This window comes from Myodes glareolus, chromosome 5 (genome assembly GCF_982192425.1).
Source record: "Myodes glareolus chromosome 5, mMyoGla1.1, whole genome shotgun sequence".
Lineage (NCBI taxonomy): Eukaryota > Metazoa > Chordata > Mammalia > Rodentia > Cricetidae > Myodes > Myodes glareolus.
Window position 1 is genome coordinate 94,576,862 of NC_142030.1, and position 23,761 is coordinate 94,600,622.

General features: G+C 41.0%; 1 protein-coding gene across 1 annotated transcript in view; it reads right to left on the bottom strand.

Moving 5' to 3' along the window:
• Positions 1–23,761, bottom strand: part of Thsd7b (thrombospondin type 1 domain containing 7B) — an 878,050-nt gene that overhangs the window by 536,483 nt on the left and 317,806 nt on the right. The window contains exon 4 of the mRNA XM_048430634.3: positions 6,469–6,717. Coding sequence (XP_048286591.3) covers positions 6,469–6,717 — 249 coding nt within the window. The remainder of the gene's footprint in view (positions 1–6,468; positions 6,718–23,761) is intronic.

The window sequence follows — 23,761 nt, forward strand, 5'->3', positions numbered from 1 at the left end:
TCCAGCAGGACTCATGAAACTACATTTACCAGTAATAGATAGATCCAATAAAAAAGGTGCCAATGTCCCGAGGAAATAATTTCAAATTCTTGGAAAACTTGTTTCTTTTCTGAAACAGATTCTCCATAGTGTTCCGGGGTATGGTTCCTTTACTTCTCAATTGCTGCAGAAATTTGTTTAATTTAAGCAACAACGGAAACAATGCCTCCTTAAAGAATCCATTAATCTATCTGACAACTCTTTATTGAGCGTGTACTATGCATGGGGTGTTTGGTGCAATGAGAGAAATCAATGGGGAGAAGAACTAAAAGGTGTGATTGGTGATGTGTGTTAGAAGCCAGGTCGTGACCAAACCCAGACTGTGGTCTCACTCCTTGCCTTACCTGGGGTCACATTTACAGTCCTTCCGATCTGGAAAATCAGATCTGCTATAAAGCAGAGAATGTCCTGTCTGGGGTAGTTTCTACCTGATCATTTGATTGGGCTAATTTCAGATGCTTTTTACAAAATGTCTTTCATTGCTTCACACACATTATACAATAACCGTATGCATGCAATAATGCAAATTATTGTTCTCTATCTTTCTGGCGCTTGAGCAGACATTAATTTACCCAGTGTTTGCTAAGCACTGAATATGAGCCAAATACTATTCTAGTATTATTAGAGTCAAATACTATTTCCCTCCCTTGCTCTGGGAGGGAAAGAAGGAAGCAAGAAAGGGAGGGAAGGTGGAAGGGAAGGAAAGAAGAAAGAAAGGAAGGAAGGAGGAAGGGAAGGAGAAATAAAGGCAAGCCCTAGGCATGTGTGAGAACTCCCTTGCTAAACAACATGTGCATACTACTCTGTTTGGAAGAACATAGTATGCAAAATTCACAGGATAAACCAATGCTTTCCATTTCTTTCTGAATTATCCAACAATTAGCTTTATGACAGATTGAAACAGATTTTCAATCTGTTGAAACAGTGCCCCAAACCACTTTCTTATTTTTTAATAGGCAAAGAAAAAAAAGAGATAGAAAGAAAGGCTGATATCTGGGGTTGTGTAACCAGCAAATCAAAAGGCAATATAGGGGCCTGGAAATGTCTCTCAGTGTAACTTTGCATAGACAGACTTTATGCCAAGGGTTTCTATCCTACCCATAATACAGATAAATTTACACATGTCAGTAACGAGGAAGGAAGGGAGGGTTAACAGGACCCATCAATTCTGTCCCAGCGTGGAGTATTGAAACCACATTTAATAAATTGACTTTTCTCTGTGGTAATGCTGCATAGTCTACGTGACACCATTAGCCATGCAGCTTCTGCCTGGAAATTTTCTGACAAGGTTTACTCTGCATTGGTCACTGTCACCATCTAATAGTGCTGCCTGCTACTCAATCCCGAACTTTGAATGATTATGTAAGAGGCTGAACAGCCATTTTTGTATGAAAACTTGTCTCCTACAACGTGAAGTTGCTGGCAGGAGGTGTCATTTCTAACAAAGATGTTCACATGTGACGCAATCAACATTCTTGTGTGATTATTACAAGTTTTTCCACTAGAATGGGGTTCTCTTCTCAGCTGCTGCAGAATATGGAGTGTCAGGCTGTAGCCCTTACCCCTGAGGGGCGTGTAGCATGACTGGGTCCTGTCCTTTGCGTTATTAAGACTGCAGTCAACAAGACTGCCTCATCTTGCACAAGTCCTTGAGAGCTTGGGCTTGTGGATCAAATCCTTTGGATGATAACTCGGACCCAGGAAGAACCAAGGTCCAAGGCATTTGTTTTCCTTTTAATGTTTCTTTGTGGATTCCATATCATGCATTCTGATCCCCCATACCTCCCTTTCCCCTCGAAACTGCCCTCTGTCCTTGTAATCTCTCCCCTAAAACAAAGCTAAATTTAAAAGAAAAACAAAAAAACAAACCCAGCAAAAATAAAAACAAACAAACAAAAATAAAAACAAAAACAAACAAAAGAGAAGACTCTTGTCATGGACGTTGCAGTGTGGCCTGTTGAGACACACTGTTTATCCTTTAGTCTGTTCATCCTGCAAGTGTTCATTACCACTAATCACTGCTCTGGCTCCAGGCCTCTGGCTTCTGCTATATCACCTATAATGGTATCTCACTGGGGCTCCTCTTACATATCCTGTTGTTTCCTTTTGTCATGGATATCACACTGTTTTGGATCTGTAGGTTTGTCTCCTTTGCATGTTCCAACTGTTCATAGATTTGGTAGATGTTGGGGTGGGCCAAGTCATAGCCCTTGGTCCAGGCCTGGGTGGTAGCTGGGTTGGTTAGCTCCCTCCCTTGTCCTCACTGTCACTACCCAGATGAGCTTTCCAGCACTGCCTAGGCTAGCTCACCCAATAGAGCCTACAATAAGGAGCAGGGCAGTCTGCTTGTTCTCGGGCCTTCAGATCCAGGTCTCCCTCATTCATATCACCAAGGTCAACTCTACTTTTTTGCCTAGGCAAGGCACAGGGCCCTCTCTCCCAACTGCTGTAGTGGGCGTATGACGAGGAGGTCAACCTTCTCGTTCTCACACCCTCAGGGCTAACCCACCTGCAACCCAACAACAAGGTCAGCTCTAGTGTGTGCTTTCCAGGTGAGGAGCATGCCTATCGGTGAGGGGTGGGGCCCTCTTTCTCAAGTGTGGGAGTGAGCTCTCCCCTAAAGGGTAGGGCCAGCTCTCCTGATGCAATATTCAGCCAGGGTCAGGACCAGTCAGACCAGGGCCAGTGAAGGGCAGGGCTGGCTCAGCACAGCGTCATTCCAATGATCCCTGTGCTATTACCCGCCATGGTGCTAGGTGTTTTTATAAATTGCATATCTTTTAGTGTCGGAGGATAGAAAGCAATACCCAATGGTAGAGGGAAATCCCAAAGAACTCAAGGTCGCAGGTGAAAAGGAGATCGATTTCTCTCCCATGATTATCACCCACAGTGAGTATGTTTAGGGCTATGCTGGAGCCGCGAGAGGAGCACACAATTACTTTAGACTGTGTGATATTGGAGAAGGGAGTTTCTTGGGCTGATCTTGAGTCTGTGTCTTGTGTGATCTTGAGACAAGCTTAAGGGTGTACAATGCTAATTCTTATTCAGTTCCAAAATGTCCTTACAAGCAAAACATGGCTAGACCTTATCTCCTTTCAGATTAAGTCATGCAAGTTCCAACATGTTCTCATTCTCAAGAGCGCCTTAAAACTGGCCCCTCTTATTTCTGCTTCTTTCGGCACACTGGTGTCATGACATTGGTGATGGCTGTAGTGAGTCAGTGGAGCCCACTGGTGAGGCATCCTCAACACTATGATGGAAAAAACAGTTGTTTGCAGGGACTCAATCTCTTCTCCATCACTTGCTTTTCTGGGAGTATTTGCCCCCTAATTTCCCAAGTGATTATTTATGTTATTTAAATAATACCCCTAACTGATATAGCCCTTGTTCAATTAAACTCTCTCTACAACACAATTTAATTCTGTAAACAGTGCTGGCCAAGACCACTGCAGCATTCCAGAAGTTTCCCTCTGTACCTAATAACAGTATTTTATTTTTTAACAACTCGGACACCAAAAATAAATTTTATGTATGTTATTGTTTGTTTTTCCTTGTGACTGAAGTCCATTTCCAGGAAGGGAGGGGTATGTGTCTATTGTGCTCTGAAGTCACCCTAGCATTTAACCCCATGCTTGGCAAAGAACAAAAACTCTGTGTTTGTGTATTTATTTAATGATCAGCCATGTTTTCAATAGAAAAGACAGAGAAAGAGTTAAGCCAAATCACAATGTGAGGGTTTAATCAAAACAATGTGAAGACTCAGAACCATGCATTTTCCTGCTACAGAGAAATGGAGTGAATAAAATTGCTTGATGTATGTGGACACTCATGAATTCTGGGATGGAGATGTGGGCATTTGTATTTCTTAATAGATTTTTGTTTTCATTTCCATTGCTCACAATGAATTTTAATCACCAGTGTCCAATGAGAAACAAAAGCAGATCTGCAGCCCTTATGTTGGGTGGTATATCTTCCCTGTGGTAGGAGTCACAGCTCAGAACCCAGATAAATAAGAAGGGTGGCTGATGCTGATATCTCTGTTGTTACTCATTCATTTTTCTGCCCATAACTAAGGAGAAACATTAGTTAACATAGCATCTCTGCAGGCAACATGGGTTGGTACTTCAGAGATTTCTCCAAGAAGCTCATTTCCAACAAGTTCATCATTTGAAAGGGTTTGATTTTGTTTTTAAATAAATGCCAAACTCATCCATGTGTTCAAACAACAGATCTAGCGGGTCAGCTTGTCATCAGAATAATCTGCTAGTCTCTCCTTCCAGATATTAAATACCATGAATTATAAATGAAGACCATTAAAGGACTTCACTTGGGGTGTATAATTATCACAGTCTTAACTTACTTTGCTGCTAAAGAATGGCACAGACAGTTACATGCATCCAGATATACGTATCTCTACTGGGTGTCTATCACCAGGGAAAACATCATGATTCTCAGAGTGATGTGGAGAGACTGTGAGTGAGTCTCTAGAGAGTCCCAACATATGAGAAACTCTCTTCTTTTATGTAGCCCTCATATTTAGTTCATTTAAGGCTCTGTTATAATACTGGCCCACAATAGTATATGATGATAGATCAAGATTCTATTCCTATATGCACACTATTAAAAAATCTGAATTACACACCCATGAGGAAGATTTCCAAAATACACAGAAACCATAGTTTTATTCATCCTGTGACTACTATAATCTGCTGTTCAAGGAAAGAGAGGATTTTTGTTATGCAAGGACCAAAATTATACCACACCAGCAATGGTAGACCTTCGGTACTCTCTTTATGTCCTAAGTATTGGGCCTGAGATTTTACACACCTAGAATATAAGTGATATAAAACTAATAATCCCACTATGAAGGAAAGCATCCTAGAGAAGACGTGAAGCTTTTTTGAGATTTCACATCAAGTAAATGATGGGCATAAGGTCTAGTAACAAACATCTCCAGCCTTGAAATAGAAAGAGATTCTAGTTATATCATCTGCAAACCCCTGATTTACTTGAAATGAGTATTCTGAGATGTGGTTGTACAATGAACAGCCTGAGACAGATTCTATACGATTGGCTGATGTGCGAAGGACAATGAGCTGCATCCTACTGAGTTACTGATGGCAGGGGTGATAAGCAGCTCAGACTCCGGAGCTGCAGAGATGGGTCAGTGATTGAGAGGTGATTAAGAATGGACTGCTCTTGCAGAGGACCCAGGTCCAGTTCCCAGAGCTTATGTCACACAGCTCACAACCACCTGCAGCTCCATTCCAGAGGATCCAATGCCCTCTTCTGGCCCTCATGGGCAACTGATACTCGTGTGCATAAATCCCAACAGAGACATAATTTTTAAAAATAATAATTAAAAAATCTAACATGTCATTAATAACAACACTGACCAAGAAGGCAAGCAAGGCATGGACTAGAAATCTTACAACAGAGACATATCTTTGAATTCCAAAATGGATAATTCAGAGTGAGGGAAGATGCAGGTAGCGCACAACCACTGTAACTCCTACCCCTTAAGACCCAGTGTTTTCTTCTAGGTTTTACAGCCAGCCAGGCTCAGGAGATAAGCGTACCAGTTGGGTTTGTCTCCAAATAATGAATTCATACAAGAAACCATTTTTGCCTGTTTAATATTGTTGGTGGGAAGAGGAAGCTCATTCTCATCTTCCAGGCTAGAAGAAGTTCTAGAAAATGTCATCTAACAGGGAGTTCAGAACATCTCTCTGTTCCTGCAGATGTCCTAATAGACAGCAAGCCTCAGAGGACTTCCATCATATGAGCTTGGAGTTCACCACAAACCCAAAACCTAAAGAAAGATATCCTGGAGGCCTTTACCAAGTACAATACAGCCAGGGTCCCCGCAAATGACTATCAAGACGTTATATAATGGATAGTGAGCCTCTTTCCAATATCCTCTGGCTCCCTGGGGAATCTGGTAAAAGACATTGTGGCACAGACCGGCAATGTTACATGGGGCAAAAGAGAACCAGAACTTGGCAGCTGCAACTCGTTAGCAACGCAACATTATGGAACTGTTTCGTGTCTCTGACTGCTGATAGCCTCATTTGTACGATGAGCCTGTGACAAAGGACTCTGGACTAGTGTCACATCAGGTAAAAGTAACACACACTTTTGTTGCTTATTCTGTGTAAAGCACTGCAGGAAGTAAATAGCAACAGAAGGTGAGAAAACTAAGGCGCTTTTGGAAACCATACAGTACCAATGCTATAGAAACAGAAGAGGAATGGTGAGATCCTTCACAGAAGACCCTGCTCTTAAGCCGCTGCACTTCATTGGCAACTAACGGTGCCCTACCCTGAGAAAGATTCAGTAGAAACAAGTCCTGATCATGTTTATTGATGTTCACTTTTCTATCGCCACTTCAAAGGTTATAGCTATTAAAAATCTTCCAAGGTGAAATACCTGGGACATGGCTGCAGAAGTTCCCCTTCAGCAATGCAGGTCTCTTTCTCAAGAAGTTCTGGGCATTCCTGGCCACCTCCAACAGCAATGTGCTTCACGTGGCGACTCCTGCTCCTGACCCCGGGTGACAGACTCCCAGAACGACAGGTCTTGGAGCAGGGGCTCCAGGGGGACCACTCTGAAATCTCGCAGTCCTTTGGCATCACACAGGGTTGTACGGTTAGTGGGAAGGAATCTTGCATACAAAGGCTGAAAGAATAACAGAAAAGATAATTAAAATATAGAGATTAAATGGATACAATCAACACAATGGAATTCTCACTATGAGAAAAAAAATGTTGAAAATCTAGTTTGAACTTTGTGTATGTGTGTGCTCTGTCAACACATACATGTGAAGATCAGAAGACAACTTTGTGAACCCTTCTAACTTGTGGGTCAGACGTGGCAGCAGTGGTTAAACCCACTGAGACTTCACACTTGCCCAGATATGACATTAGGAATCTACCTTTAAAGGAAGGAGGCTTCAGGATAGGACAATAAAACATAGTACATGTTAGGAATATAAACTTATTGCAAATAGTAGAACATGCCTACAGCTCCACCTACACAGGAAATTGAGGCATGAGAATATTTTGAGACTAGGAGTTCTAGGTAAAGCTCCATTAAAAAAAATACTTTACTCTCTTTCACACACAGCAACAGAACTGCCTCACTCTAGAGAGACACTGGCAAAATAAGCACCCTACCTTATCCCTTGCCCGAAGTGTCTCCCTCATGATGTAAACTATTATCGGTCACTGACTGGGTCTGGGCTGTGCTCGCTCACAGTAGTGTTTGAGGTTACATTCTATTCTATTCACTTTGCAGAGAGAACCTGAGCTCATAGAGCCTATATGAGTTGTGCACTATCTAGTGAAGGTAAATGAAAGCTTTAGAGTAAGCTATCTATTCTTAGAACTACTGATAGACTTTGTAAAATAGGGTATTGATTATGTTCCTACACACTATTTGGCTCTTAGCATCATCATTTTTTTTATATACAAAATTTGAGTCTAACCAGGAGGTGGATATTTTAAAGACAATGATGATGACATCAACACCACAGCACTTGGACTGCTGAGGAGAAGCACAAGACAAGTCAGCTGGGAAGGCTAGGTTTCAAAGGGCAGATGGGAGTTCTGAAGACCCAGGAGGAGCACTGCTCTATTCAGGAAAACTGTACACGTGAAGCCTTGAGATAGAACTTCCCTGTTGAGATGTGAACCTGTGGAAAGTTGAACCCCAATTTTCAAAGCACTTGTCTTTGCATAAATGACTTTAAAAATGATTGCAATGGGTGTATTTACACTATAAAAATTGGCAAAAAATGGCAAGTGCTATAAGTCAATCTCTCTCTAATCATACAAGCCTGGTTGCTAAAGCTTTACGAGCACCATTGGGCAAAAGTCAAAGGCCATTCAGTTTTGTTGAAGTATTAAATGGCAAGAAGGAAAGTAGAGAGACAGGAAGAAGCGGAGGATTCATGAAAAATGGACCTGAGACGTGAGAGAGATGGACATCCCTTTAAGAGCCTGAACCTGAGCTCAGTTCCCAGCGTCTGTGTCAGGCACTGTGGGAGTTTGAATGTAATTAGCCTTCTTAATCTTACAGGTAGTGGCACTAGAGAAGGTATGGCTTTGTTGGAGTGGATCTGTGCTGTGGGACAATGGTCTGTGCCATCACTTGTATTTTAAATAAATGCTTATTGGCCAGTAACCAGGCAGGAAGTATAGGCAGGGTGATCAGGCAGGAAGTAGAGGCAGGACAACAAGAATTCTGGGAAGAAGGAAGAACAGTCCATAGTAATGACCCAGACTCAGAGAAAGCAAGATGTGACTGCCTCGCCAAGAAAGGTACCAAGCTACTTGGCTAACTCAGACAAGAATTATGGGCTAATATAAGTTATGAGTTAATAAGAAGCCTGAGCTAATGGGCCAATCAGTTTATAACTAATGTAGACCTCTGTGTGATTTCTTTGGGACTTAACAACTGCAGAAACCAGGCAGGAAAGAAACCTCAGATAACAGGTATGGCCTTGTTGGAGAAAATGCATCACCGTGGGAGTGGGATTTGAGGTTTCCTATGCTCAGGATACCACCCAGTGATTCAGTTGACTTCCTGATGCCTTTGGTCAAGATGTAGCCAGCACCATGTCTGCCTGCACACTGCCATGCTCCCCATCAATATGATACTGGATTGATCCTCTCCAACTGTAAGCAAGCCACCTAATTAAATGCTTTCTTTGTAAGAGTTTCTGTGGTCATGTTGTCTTTTCACAGGAAGGAAAACCTTAACTGAGACAGAAATTAGTACCAGGGACTGGGCTATTGCTGCGATTACCCTGATCATGTTTTTGGAGGAATTTGGACTTTGGTACTTTGGGTTATGAAAGCAGTGGAATACTTTAAGCACTGCTTAATGGGCCACACCAGTAGAGTAAGGAAGAGAGGTACTAAGAATTATTTGAACCATCGGGGGCTCACTCGAGAGGTTTCAGAGAAGAATTTTAATATGTTGTGTAGATCATTCTTGTAATATTTTGGTGATGAAATTGGATACCTTTTGCCCTTGTCTGAAGAATTTGCCCAACACTAACATGAAAAGTTTTGGATTAATTCCATTGGCAGAAGAAATCACAAAATAGCCTAGTATAGACTCTGTCATATGGTTATTAGTGGATATTAACTCTAATGAAGATTTATAATGAAGAGGAGCAAGCAAAACAGGATGAATTGCAAAATGGAAATTTTAAGGGGAAAAAGGAACACTAAAAAGTGGAATGGAAGCAAGTTCTGAGTTCAAGGAAATAAAAAGTTTAGACATAGAACCAAGAAAATGGTAACTTCAGGGCAATAGCCCACCCAGCTAAAATTTCAACTTGTGAAGGGAATTAAAGAAAACCTTAGAGTCAGGTGCAGTGGTGCATGCCTTTAATACAAGAACTGGGAAGGCAGAGACTGGTGGATCTCTGAGTCTGAGGTCAGTCTGGTCTACAGAGCAAGTTTCAGGACAGCCACGCTTAGGCAATGAAGGACAGAAAGCTGGTGGAAAATGTAATTGAACAAACATTTCAACATTAGACATAAAGATACAGAGTTTAGAGTTTTCTCCAGTTCTTAGTCTTGCTTTGATCCAGTATTTCCTCACTATTCTCCCTTCCTACATTTTGAAATGGTAATGCATATCCTGTGCCTTATATGTTGGAAGTATGTGATTTGTTTTTTTTAATTTTGAATTTATAGAGGATTACCGTCAAGAGATTACATGATTCTCACAAGACTTTAAACTTTGTAAGTATTAAACAGTATTGAGACTGCTGTAGACTATGGGGATTTTTGAAATTGGACAAAATGCATTTTGTGTTGTGATATTGTTACAAGATGATTGGAGTCAGAGAGTGGAATGTGTTTTTATGTAATTGCTTCCTATGCTCATGATACCTCCCAGTGAGTCAGCTGACTTCCTGTTGCCCTCTGGTCAAGGTGTAGCCAGCACCATGTCTGCTGGTGCACTGCCATGCTCACCTTCACCTCTCAAACTGTAAACAAACCACTCTAACTCATGTTTTCTTTATAGAGTTGCCTTGTTCATGATGTCTCTTCACAGCAATAGAAACCCTAAGACAGGCAGCTAACTAGCAACTGTCTGTAACTCCAGCTCTAGGAGATCTGCTGCCCTCTTGTGGCCTCCATAAACACCTACACTTGTATGCATATACTCCCACAGAGACATGTAATCTGAAACAAAATAAATCGTTAAAAAAAGAGTAGGTCTGGAAAGATCTAATATTATGGGTGATAGAACATTATTTTAATTGAGATTAAATAATTTTGAGTGGGGAAAATCAGACTCAGGGGGATAATATTCAATGTATCCACTAGAATACCTTTTTTGCCACTTCCTTTTTATTATTACTCACTTTATTCAGTCCAAAGTATCCAAAGATTTGAGAAGGAAAGGATAAATTTCTTAGAAATATATGCATGTCAATGTTTGACTCCCAAAATTAACCACATACTTTGGCTGAATACTGAGCTGGACAAATGTTTTTATAGTGATTCCTCCATCTCTAGGCATAATGTTTTGAGGTGTTTAACTTGGGAAAATAAATAAATAGGGGGTGTACCACTTGAGCAAAGCAGAAGAAAATATGCTTATGGTTGCTCATAGTAGTGAGCAGGTTAGTGTGAGATTTTCATATTCATAGGTTTACTAAGCCACTGAGGGCTAATGCCACACATTCTTAGAAAATATCAGATAAAGCTGTGATCCAGAGTTACATTTCTTAAACTCTGTTTGGAATGTGTTAGTTCTTAGAAAATGAAAAGGGCAGTACATCTCATAAATTCATTAACTCAATGTCATGTGTTCTGGGCCTGGGATAAAATGCATGAAGAAGAACCTCTGATCCATCTACCACAAAACACACTGTCAGTCTCTCTGACCCACCTATCACAGAACATACTGTCAGTCTCTCTGACCCACCTAACACAGAACATACTGTCAATCTCAGTAGGTCGTGTTGAAGGCAGTTATTAGGCAGAGCTGTCATTCTTCAGTATGACAAAATGGAACACTGCTGATCGATCAACAAAACATTGCTAGGATTTGAGTCCAGAAATTGTTATGTACTAAGCAGTAAGTCCCAGCAGCTTTATGGAAGTCTTTGAAAGAGGTAACCATTTTAAAACAAGGCATTAGAGTGAGCCCAAATCCAATATGGCTGACTTCCTTGTTAAAAGATCTCTCTCTCTCTCTCTCTCTCTCTCTCACACACACACACACACACACACACAGAAGAGAGAAAGAGAGAAAGAGAGAGAGAGAGAGAGAGAGAGAGAGAGAGAGAGAGAGAGCATGCATACCAGTGAAGATGCAGACAAAAGCTGGGTACATGCAAGTTATAAAGGGGACTTTGGAGAGAAAGAAACTCTGCAATTGCCACAGTCTTGGGTGCCAGTTTCCAGAATTTGAGAAAATCAATTTGTTTTGTGCATCAACCAAGTGTGTGACAGTTACCTCACAGTCTAAGCAAAGCAATTCAGAATCTATTCAACTCTTTCAACTTGCGTGTATGTTTTTAGGAAATAGTTTTCTTTCTCCAAGCTGGACTTTCCTCTCCCTACATAAAAGAAGTTCTGGGGCCTGGGGAAGCAGCTTAGTCAGGAAAGCACTAGCAGGGACAACCACCCCCACCGGGGCCAAGTGTGATCTATCAGCTTGATTCCGGAATGATGGTTCACGCCGATCACCTCAGTGCAGGAGCCCAGAGACAGGTGGACCCCAGCAGGTCACTGGCCAGTTGACCTCACCCAGTCAAGCAACCTGGAAGTGCAGGGCTGCATTAACCCAGGATCATTTTTGTAAAGGATTCCCAATCTCTTGCTTCCTTTATATTTTAATAAAGTGCATAAATTGCCCTGAAGGCATGTTGGTATGTTTTAGATGTTGTTTTTACAAGTCTATACCTCAAGGTTAAATTAATAATAATAACTAATAATAGTTGAAAGTACCATATCTTCCCCTTTCTAGTTCAGTCTGTAAATTCCTTGTAACTACGGAACTCTGAGTGCCCTGTGTAGTGCATCAGAAAGAGCTAGACCTTGTATTCTGCATGGTTTCGAGGAATGAGTTTAATTTCTAGTCTATGGAGTTCCCCGCCCCCCGGAGAAGAAGAAGAACAATGCAGTGTGGTCTACTAACTCCCCTGGGCCCCAGATTTGTGGTGACCTTTCGTGTGAGCGAAATCATCCTCTAAACAACAACACACAACGAACACTACTGCCCACACCAAAATAAGAATCGATCCCTTTGTGGAAGGCAGCGCGCCTTTTTGATGAAGCAGGCATAAGCTGTGGATTTGTCTTTCAAACTGGAGATGCTGTGATAATTATGCCTGCTTGACATTTATAGATCGCGCTGTCAGCTGTAAATTACCTCCCAAGTACTCGGCTGTAAAGAGAATCTTCGAAACTTAGAAACGGCTCTGGTTCTTACCTCTCCTGGAAACGTAAGGACATGGCTGCGCTTACAAATGACCAGAGGCTGCTGTAGAATAGAAGTCATTACTGAGGTGCCCCAGGTCATTAGCCCTGCACTTAGGAATGCTCAAAAGCAGCACTAAATATTTAAAACAGTGGGGAGAAGAAGATCCTCTCCCTTTCTAGTAAAGGCTAACAGATAATCCAGTGCTCTTAAATAGATGCAAATCCACAACTTCTTGTAAACTTCCTATGTCCACTGCAATCCCTACATCCTTCTTTGTGCTTTAGATGTAACCATCATTTTCATTCTGCAGAACTGCACTTTTTCAGGTTATGTCTCATACTTCAGTTAAATATTTATGTGTTCATAAATAATATATACCAGTGCCATTGATTTTTAAGTTTTTACTTAAATATTGCTTATGTATATATACACACACATGCTACTCTGGAAATATTTCCTCATTAGCATTGCAATTTCTATGCCTATCCATGATGATGACACAGAAATAGTCCAGTTAAATTCTATTTCTAAATACTATTCTAACATTTAGGCTTGTTTGGCAGATAATTCCCTCTTAGGGGCTGATGGGTCACATTGCATTTCTTGCCTGTTTCCACAGAGGATGAATAGAACCTCTGTGTATGTTTGCACTTGACAGACATTGTAGAGTTGAGATGGAAAGATGTGAACCAAACTTCCCTGGGACTTGGGGGAAGGGGAAAAAGAGAAAAGATATCAAGCTGTACTGTGTTAAAGATTCTACAAGATCAAAAAACTGAATGTAGCGATTATGGCAGTTTAGGATGTTGCAGACTAGACTGAGTTCTACCCCTAGGTCTAAACCATTGCTGTGACTATAAAAAAAAACTGGACAATGTACTTATTTAAATTGTTTATCTGATCTTGATTAATATGTCATAGTTGTGTAACTTTGTCTTCCTGTGATTCTCCTAACAGTGAGAGCAGGGGCTGTCTTTAACTCTGTTGCCTGCTTTTAGGGCCCTTTCTGCTGCAGGATTAATAAAAAAAAGGAGGTGCCTAATCTCCCTGCACTTGATATGCCATGGCTGGCTGTGATAACCGTGGGAGGCCTGCCTCTGTCTGAAGAGAAACAGTGGGGGAGGAATAGATGGGAGTGGGGCTGGGAAAAAAAGGGTGGGAGGGGAAAAGTTTTGATTGGGAAGCAAAAATAAAAACTAGTAAAAAAAAAAAAAAGCAAAGCAAAACCGTGCAACATGTTCTTAGGAAGTTACTATCTCCCACCAATCCAAACCTCAAGAAGGCCACCCAGAAGCATCTGAAACCTATTAACAGAGATGTTCTTTCTTTGTTCTGCAAGTAATATCTCATGCGACAACTTCCCCTTGAGCATGGTGCTTGGGATAGCCCGAATCCGTCTGTCTAGGCAAGTGCTCACTCACGTTTGGCTCTAGAGAGAACCGTGGCTGCTCTCTGAGATGAGAGCTATATTTTCACACAACAATGCTTGCACATTTGAGTTAGAGCTGTTCACATTTTCTCCTTTCTCGTCTGCCCCCGGGGTTTGGTGCTTTCCATATTACCAAGGTGTTACTGGAAAGCACAGGCTTCCCGATCTGTGACCTGGCCCATATGGCTAGTGTACTGCGGCAGGAGGAAAGAAAACGCTCCCTTGTTTCCCTATGTCCTGCTTCTTGGAGTCTAAGAGCATAGCAAGTTTACATGGCCAGAGGGGCACAGTGCAAATAGTTAATGTAAGGGTCCCGTTAGAATGATGACCTTAGAGAATCTAAGAGGTCAGGGGCTAATACCCATAAATAAGAAGAGACAGAGAGGCAGGTCAAATGGGATTTGAGGACAGCAAAGGTTGTGATGATACAGAGTTACAAGTCAAGGAATATGGAAAATTCGATGCAGGTAAAGCATGTGACCCCCCTTAGAACCCTCAAAAGAACACAGAATTCCTTTCCTTGTGTTAAGATGTTTAACTCTTTAGTATCTGGTGCACATGGCTTCCAAGTCAACTGAAGTGGAAAAGTGCATTCACGCACGTCGATGCTCATAAAGGTGGAATAGATCCATAGTCATTCAGTTACACACGTACATCAGTGACCTACGGTTGGTCTTTATCAGCTTGCCATTTTACTTCTATTATTGTATATGCTATATCTCTGTAGATACTTTTTAAAATGTTACATTAAATGATAATTTTGTACCTTCTGAGGGTGTGTGTATATGTAATATTTTGTATTTCCCCCTCACCCCATTACCAAATTTTCACAATTTATCTTCTGTGAAATCTTAGAGTTTCTGTCATTGTTCCAACCACATTTTGCTATTTAACTTTGTGCATATAAATGAATAGGTCTTCTTCTTTGAAATCACTTTCAGTGACACTTTATATAGTCAAATTTTTTTTTTTGTTAATTTCTTTCCTACTTTTTTGCAAGAGTTATTTCAGGATTTTATTGATTTGGAAAACAAAGCAAAAAATAAAAATAAAAATAAAAGCAAAGCAGCAACAACAAAAAAGCCCTGTAAGCAGATTTTTAATGTTCATGATTTCCTTATTTCTAATTTATTCTTTTAAATATAACATTGTTTGTTTTTAATTTCAGGACTATTGTATCATATATATGAGAAAGCTTTTCCTATGTTTATTCTTACTCCCTATATAGTCTTGTTTTGTTTCAAGTACTGATTTCTGTTTATTTTTGTCTCAGTTCTTCATGTTGGACTGAGATCAACTTTCTCAGAGCACTGCCATTAGAAACTACAGTGGGGGACTCCAGAACAAATTAAAAGCTCTTTGATTGCATGTGGGGCTCATGGAAAGGGCAGACATTACCATCAACTAATCGCTCAACGACCAGATCATGTGACCAGAGTCCCTTAGTAGTCTTCCCCGTCCTTAGTCTTCAGTTTGCCATTGTCAAGAGCAGAATGCCAAGTCCCCAGCTTGATGTGTGGAGATGTGTGTCGGCTCATAAATGCTGACCAGGGCCACTATTTTCTTTTTACCATACTGAAGAATAAATCCAGATCCTCCTGAATATTAATTAGGAATTCTACCATGCAGCTCCAACTCAGACCCTGACTAGGGAAGAAAACAACACTGTGTGACTCTCCATTGGACCTGGATGACCGCAGAACAATAGTTCCATGTACCTGTATGCTGGAAACACTTGTTCTACTGCTTAGTGCCTGTAATTCCTGATGCTTCCCAGGATACTGCATGAGAACAGAACAGGTTCTACTGCAGTGACCTCAGTTTCGGTTATTTATTCTGTTGTTTGCCACTATGGAAGTTTGTTGCCAGTTGTTCTACCATGAGGAGGTCCTTCCTGCCTCAGTCTCCAGATTATGCCTGTCTTAAAGATCCACCATTTGAAATACATCAGAGGCTTCCAAGTTCACCTTCAAACCAGAAGAGGAGTGAGCAGGGCTATGTCTCAGGGCGACTCAGGACATTGGCCTAAATGTGCTTGTATCATTCCTACCCGGGTCATTGGTCACATCTTAGTGAAAGACTTTCCCATGGGTCGTGAGAGACATGAAGATATAACAAGCACACAGATGTACACTTTATGTAGTGTGTGTATCAACTGAATCACTCCGTGTGTCCTCCAAGTGAAGGAGAATCTCCATCTTGCCTTGAGAGTTTACATCTTTATCCATTTACTATTATTTAAGTGAGAACTCATAGTATAGAAGAGTGTGTTGTATTCAGTTTGCTGCATTTAACTGGACATCTGAAAAGTTATATGACTCGGGGCCTTGCAAAAGCCACAAAACAGTCTACTCTATAATACATCAATATATTCCAAGAGAATTAAATTTACCTCACCTGTAGTAAAAAGTCTGGATTAGAGTAATTAAAAATGTATGAGGAAAGTCTCTAACTAAGAACCTATTTCAATTTCTATTCTCATTTTGTTCTAAACTACATAATATCGGCTTATAGAATTTAATGCCACCAAAGTAACTTTATAGTTAAAATGCATTTTTTTTTTCAGAAATGAAATTGCCAATGAGAGAGCACTTTCGGGTAGTCCAGATAAAGCAGCGGGCCATTCCGACGTGTGTCTGTTCCATTCATTTAGGAAATACTGTTATCCACACAGCAGCAGATTACCCAAATTGTGACATAAAAGCAGGATAATGGGCACTTCTACCGCTGCCAAATTTTAGCTGGGTGGAACATTTGAAAGATCACATCATGAAAATAATACCAAGAAATGAAGTGATAGCGGAGACCAGAACTAGCGCCGAGGTAGAGTCAAAGAAGACAGACCTGGGCGATCATATGTGATATGTGCTATTAGCGTTGCTGAATTTGGGGTTCTGCCACCTGCCAGGCACAGGGAGACACCCAAACAAAAAGATGGCGGCGATGAGAACTTAAAGAAAAGCCTGCAGGCACCAAGGCCTGTGCGAGCTCCTGGACGTTAGGAACATTGCTCTAAGTGACCAGTCCTACCCACTACACTGCTGGATTTTGAAAACAAAGACTTGGGAATAAGCAGAGCATTCTGAATGCTGTCTGGAAGATGATTTCTGAATGCGAAGTGACTTTAGCTTACCTAGGAAAACACTTGGCACTATCAGGAGGCTTTGTCTCAAAGACTTTGTAAAGAATTTCTGCAGCCTCCTTTCTTACCAAATGAACCCGACGGATTTCTCACTTTACCAACTCATTTGCCTCGTTCAGTCCAGGGTTTGGAAATAAGAGGAGAAGCAGCTTTTTGTTCTCTAACGCTCAGTAAAACTAAACCCTAGTATTAAACCAAACCTCAGTATTAAAATTCCTCTTAGTTTCATGATACATACAATCTTGAATTTTTCAATAGGCAGTAAACCTAAAATCACATTAAAGCTAAAATAGCAGTATGAGATTCTGTTTATATGCTGTTTGGTTGTTCCTAGGGAACAGAGATTTCTCCATAGATACAGAGGTAAATACACAGATATACCAGAGCATTAAAGCCTCCAGAAGGAACCCCCATGGTGTGCTGTTGCAGGAAACTGGGATGTATTTAATACTATGATCGTCTCCTGTCAACAGAAAACTTCATTCAGCAGAGATTTAACGTGTAGTGCGAGTCTCTGGATAGAGGAGATTTTATCTTCTGCAAATTTCTTAGACAGAATCATAAGAATGATGTGCAGGCACAGATTTGAGAAGTGTGTGCTGCTAAGGAGAGACAAAAGCCACAGAACCACCATCTGAGGCCTTAGCCACTGTTTGCCTTTCATGGAGAAAAAAAAAAAAAAAACTAGTCCCGGGAAGAGAAGTGACCTTCCTTTCTTTCTTTCTTTCTTTCTTTCTTTCTTTCTTTCTTTCTTTCTTTCTTTCTTTCTTCCTTCCTTCCTTCCTTCCTTCCTTCCTTCTTTCCTTCCTTCCTTCCTTCCTTTTTTGTTCTTTCTTTCCTTTGTTTTGCTTTCTTTTGTTTTGTCTTTCGAGACAGGGTTTCTCTGTGTCACAGTCCTAGCTGTCCTGGAACTAGTTCTTGTAGACCAGAGATCCACCTGCCTCTGCCTCCTGAGCACTGAGTTTCAAGGCGTGTGCTACCACCGTCAAGTGAGAAATGATTTTTTTTTAAAATCATAAAATTACACAGGAGCCAAAGTCAAAATTAAAGAACTTCTTTTGAGTTCACTTTTCTGTTTTTGCTTAGTTAAAACATGTAAAATTCTTGTTGCTGTAAACTCAGATTTGTCAGGTTCTAAGTTGAGATCAGAAAGAAAAACCTATCTTTAACCTCAGCCTTGGGTGACTGCAGTTATGTCTTATATGAAATTCTCTCCTTCCCATCAACTTCTCTAAAAATAGACCTGATTGTGGAAAGGAAATTCATCTTTCCATTATCCTTGCATTCCCATCCTAGAGACAGAATATGTTCTCTCTCTCTCTCTCTCTCTCTCTCTCTCTCTCTCTCTCCCATTCCTCTCTCTCCCATCCCTCCCTCTCTCCTATCCCTCCCTCTCTTCTTCCCTCCCTTCCCCAGTGATAGGACAATGTCACTCTCTTAGAAGGAACTTTAACCATTACTACTCAAGAATTTTATTCTAAATGGCCAAAAGTACTTGGCTCAAGTAATTCAATTTAGAATCTCGAGACAGTGATGCAGCTATGAAAGAAAAATTGGCAATAGCTCATAAGATTTGTAAAAATCTGTCTTTCCACTGTATTTCTAGAAAGTTATCCTTCGAAAGACATACTTACAGTAACAACAGTAATACAGGCCCAGGAGTTTACTCACTGGAAAAATAAACATTAACAGAAATAGTGGAAATAAATCTCAACCAATAAAATAAAAATAAAACACAATGACCAGAAAACACAAAGTCTGAGAAAGGAGTTCATGATGGATGACATGATGGCATAAAAAGAAATAGCTATGTACAAGAAGTTAATGAGCATTACCACAACTTTGACCACTCTGGCACATGTTCCAGAGGCTACAGAAAAGCTTCCCCAGGGAAAGAGAAGGCACCAAGGCAGTGACTAAAGCCCCCCAAATTTTTAAGAAATGGCCGTAAGAAATTTCCCAACCTTAAAGAAAGAAATTGACATCTGAATACAAGAGGCATATGGAACCTCAAATAGACATGAACAGAAAATAACCCCTCTGTGTAATATCATAGTCAAGATGTCAAAACTACAGAGCAGAAAATGACAATATGGAAAGGTATAAAGGAAAAATGCCAATGTATATAAAATGATAGAAATATTAGAATAATAGTGAATCTCTCTTCAGCAATCAGCAGAATGAACAAAATGATGTATTTCAAGTCCTGAAAGTAAATACCTGTCTACTAATATTCCTATGGTCACTAAAAGTTACCATTTAAAATTTATGAAGAAATATGACTATTGTAAGATGAAAGCATCTCAGGATATCCAAGACAGCACTTCAACACATACACGACGGAATGCTATACAGAGAGGAAGAAGAAAGACAGTGCCAGTCATTATGTGTAGTAAAGAATAAAGTCCATGGGAAGAACAAGCTGAACAAAAGCCAGAAAGATTCCATGTTGCCCAATGTGGTAAGCCAGCAGATCTCTTATTCTAATAGGGGAGGAAGAAAAGATGTAACAATAAAGCAACAAATCAGAATCACCCACAGGAACTAGTCGATTCTCACTGATAACCTTAGCGCATTTGTCTTCCACTCACCTCTTAAAAGACAGAGAGTAGATTATTAAATTTAAAATCAAGGTCCAGAAAGAACATGGAATTGGGTATCTAGGGAGGTGGGGAGAATTTAGGAGGAGACAGGGGATCAAATGACAGAATTATCAAAAAATGAAAAAAGGAACATGCATACATCACCAGCAAAAAGAGAGTAAAAGGGGAGACCTGGCCGAGAAGGAGAGCAGCTGTAAATGTTGAGTGTGCCTGTGTCTTCCCAACTGCACAAGAGGAACCCATCATTGCCCAACAGTGACAGTGGGAGTTTCAACAACTCACTCATCTACTAAACCAACACAGAAGCTGCTCCCTCTGTGAGCTGGTTTTAACTGCTCATCACAGAACATCCCACCGGAGAGGAAGAGGACTAGCGCTCACGACGGCTGAAACCACGTTAATACCCAATAAAGTAAAAATAAAATTACAGTAATATGGATTAGGAGGAAAAAAGATATGAAAATCAAGATGTAGTGGGGATAAAAAACATTTCCTCCATTCCTCTTCTCACCAACACAGGGGACAATTGCATGACCTCTCTTAGTTTCTAAGAACCAATTGTCAGAAGAATTTGCAAGGCAGTTGGCATTCATTTATGCTTGGTGAAGAACAGGAAAATAGTTCCAGTTCAGGGACATACACAAGAGAACAGAGTAACAACAGTAGCTGAGATGCCAAGGCGATGGTTCTTCCTATAGTCTTAAGATGTATCCCCTTGCAGGTGTCTTTCTCTGGGGATGCAATGCTGTGTTTATTCATCTAAAGTGGCCTGAGGATTTTAGGTGTATTGAATACTGTCCAAATGATCATGGGTCTTAAAATGGTGCCCAAACCAAATGTTCTTCTGGATCAGAATAAAAGTCAAATAATTTCACCTAAAACAAACAAACAAAAACAAAAACAATACTATGGATTGTGTTCTGTTTCTTAACATAGATGTACTTCTACTCTGGCAATTAAACGTGAAATAAAGACAAAAACTTAAAAAAACATTCACATTTCAGGAATTAAGGTATTATAAAGAGTCAGTAGTCATTGATAGAGAAAGAAAGACTGATAGGATGTGTGGCCCTCAGGTGTCTTTCTTTCTCTCTTTCTTCCTTCTTTCCTTCCTTTCTTTCTTTCTCTCTCTCTCTCTCTCTCTCTCTCTCTCTCTCTTTCTTTCTTTCTTTCTTTCTTTCTTTCTTTCTTTCTTTCTTTCTTTCTTTCTTTTGTTTTTTCCAGACAGGGTTTCTCTGTAGTTCTGGAGCCTATCCTGGAACTAGTTCTTGTAGACCAGTTTAGCCTCGAACTCACAGAGATCCACCTGCCTCTGCCTCCTGAGTGCTGGAATTAAAAGCATGTGCCACCACTGCCCAGCCCTAACAGGTACCTTTAAAGGTAATACTAGAACTGGAAAGAGAGACTCATCAAGGTGAAGGAGAAAAATTAGGAGGTGCAATGATACTATTAGAAACGAAAGCTCAAGGGAGCTGGGAGATGGCTCAGTGGTTAAGGGCCTTTGCTGCCTGTGCAGAGGATCCATGTTTAGCTCCCAGCATCCACACAGCAGCTCCAACCATCTGCTGAAGTCCAGTCCGATGCACCTGATTCTGGCCTCTGTGAGGACTGCACACACATGATGCACTTACACACATGCAGGGGAAGCAGTCATACACAGGAAATAAAATACGTCGATCTTTAAGAAGAACTGAAATACAAGGGGCAAATCGATGATGATGAAGAGGGTAGCACGGAGAATCATGCCCCGCGCACCACTGCAAATATTAACTGTGGAAGGAAAATCACTGGGGGTGTTTATTGAAGGGCATGGTAGTCGATGAGATGGCCAGCAAAAGGGCATTCATTAAAGCTGTTTCCTAGACCGAGAAAGTGACTTTCAGCAAAGCCCTACAGGAGCTGCATTATGGAAGTGGAGGCAGTTTTTTCCCTATACCGTAGGCACAAGAGCTAGCAGATGCCCTAGTCAAAACAGACGAAATGCAACAGCACTGTCATTGTAGCTCCCCAGAGACCAACAAAGGGCAGCAGGCCTAAACATAGAAGCATGACAGAGGGAAGGCAGTTTTTACATTCAGACAAAGCATACAGATTAGGACAAACTTAAAGGCTCAAAAGATAGCAATGTTTTCTGTAGACACTGAAAGTACAATAGCATGTCACAGTCATGGTGTTTTTGATCCTCCTCTCCTGCTGTGATTACCTGGACAAGACCTATACTAGATTGGCCTGTTGACATTCCACCATGGAAGGGGAAAGGTTCTCACTGGCCCAACCCTCCCTAAGGATCTCTAGGCAGTTAATGGTTGCTGTGACAGGAAGAGAAATTTTTCTCCGTGGTGTTGTCAGAGGTAAGTAGCCCATGCTCCTGTAAATAACCCGTCACCCATGTTCCTGTAAGTAACTCTAATTAAACTCAGTGAGTCACCAAAACAAAGAAACAAAAACTGGACCCCAAAGCTGGATGGGAACTTTAGAAGGAGGATAGGAATCAACAAGAATGGAGGGGAACAGTGACAGTAACAGAGGGTGGATATGATCAAAATATACACATGTGTGAAAATAGCTTTAGGAAACCCAGCAGATATAATTAATACATGCTTACATAAAACTCAAAAGGAAGGACTATGGAGAGAAATTTCTTTGGGGAGATATATTTCAACCTTTTCATCAGTCCTCTGAGGCGGTGCCAGCACCGTTCGGGGCGTCATCCAGAAATGAGACAGCCCTGTCAACCACAAGCTCAAACGCTTGGCAAGGGCAACACTTCTGTCTTGGCAGTAGAAGGTGGAGGCACAGAAATGCCCTCACTAACACCATATTTCCTAACAGCTTGATCATTCCATGGCAGGATATGAGGCATTTCATAACCCTTGATGACTAAATGAAATGAATGTTCCTGAGATAGGATGTCACGGCATAATGTGGAGAGAGCTGGTCTGGTTCAATATACTGCCCGAAGTGTTAACAGAATACAGGGACCTCTGGTGCCCATCCAGACATGCAAGGGTCTTAGACATAGAAGCCACATAGACTGACAAACAACCCTTACATCCATCAAAGAACTAGTGTCCAAAGGTAATTAAATCATAACTTCAGGAAACTCAGGGAAGATGATGCAGGGTAAATACTGAGAAGAAAGGAACAAACACACACCTACACACAAAGAGACAGCAACACTCACCTATTACATCAGTCTTCACAGTTACCAGCAGCAACAAATGCTGGGATACAAAGACATAGGGATTCCTTTTCATTGGTTGTAAGAATGTAAAGTGCTCTTGACATCCTAGAAAGAGTTGGCTGTTGTGGAATATTAATTGAAGATGAGTTACATTTGTTTATGCTGTGGAACATTTGCTTAATGATACAAAATGTGTTGCCCTCTTCCTACGTTGCATCTGTAACCCTGTGAAGCTGTGTTACTTTGACTGCCTAAAACATCTGATTGGTCTAATAAAGAGCTCAATGGCCAATAGTGAGGCAGGAGAAATGATAAGAGGGGCTGCCAGGCAAAGAGAATAAATAGAAGGGAAAAAAGATTGAAGAGCAGGCTGGGGCAGGGGAGGTAGTGGGGAGAAGAAGGAGAAGGGCTCCAGGAGCCAGGTACTTAGCTAGAGAGCAAGCCATGGAGTAAGAAGTAAATAAAGATATGCATAAATAGAAAAATGTAAAAGTTCAGAGGCATAAGGTAGACAGGAAAATTTAAGAAAAGCTGGCTAGAAACAAGCCAAGATAAGACCCCCTAAAGAGTAAAGAGTTAAAAAAATTCCGACAGTTGGCATTTCTACTTTAATATTTCAATTTAATTTAATTGCATGTGTGTACCTGTAGGGTATATGCTGTATGTATGAGAATGCACTCAGATGTCACAAAAGAGTTTCAAATACTCTAGAACTGCACTGACTGGAGAGTGTGAGATACCCCTGTGGCTGCTGGCAAATGACCTCAGGTCCTCTGCAGGGATATGTACTCTCAACCACTGAGCCATTTCTTCCTGCCGTACACTTGACAGTTCCTTACAGAAGCCAAGCACATCCTTCCCACAGTGACTGTGCTCCTTAGGATCTACACAAAAGAGTTGAAACAGTG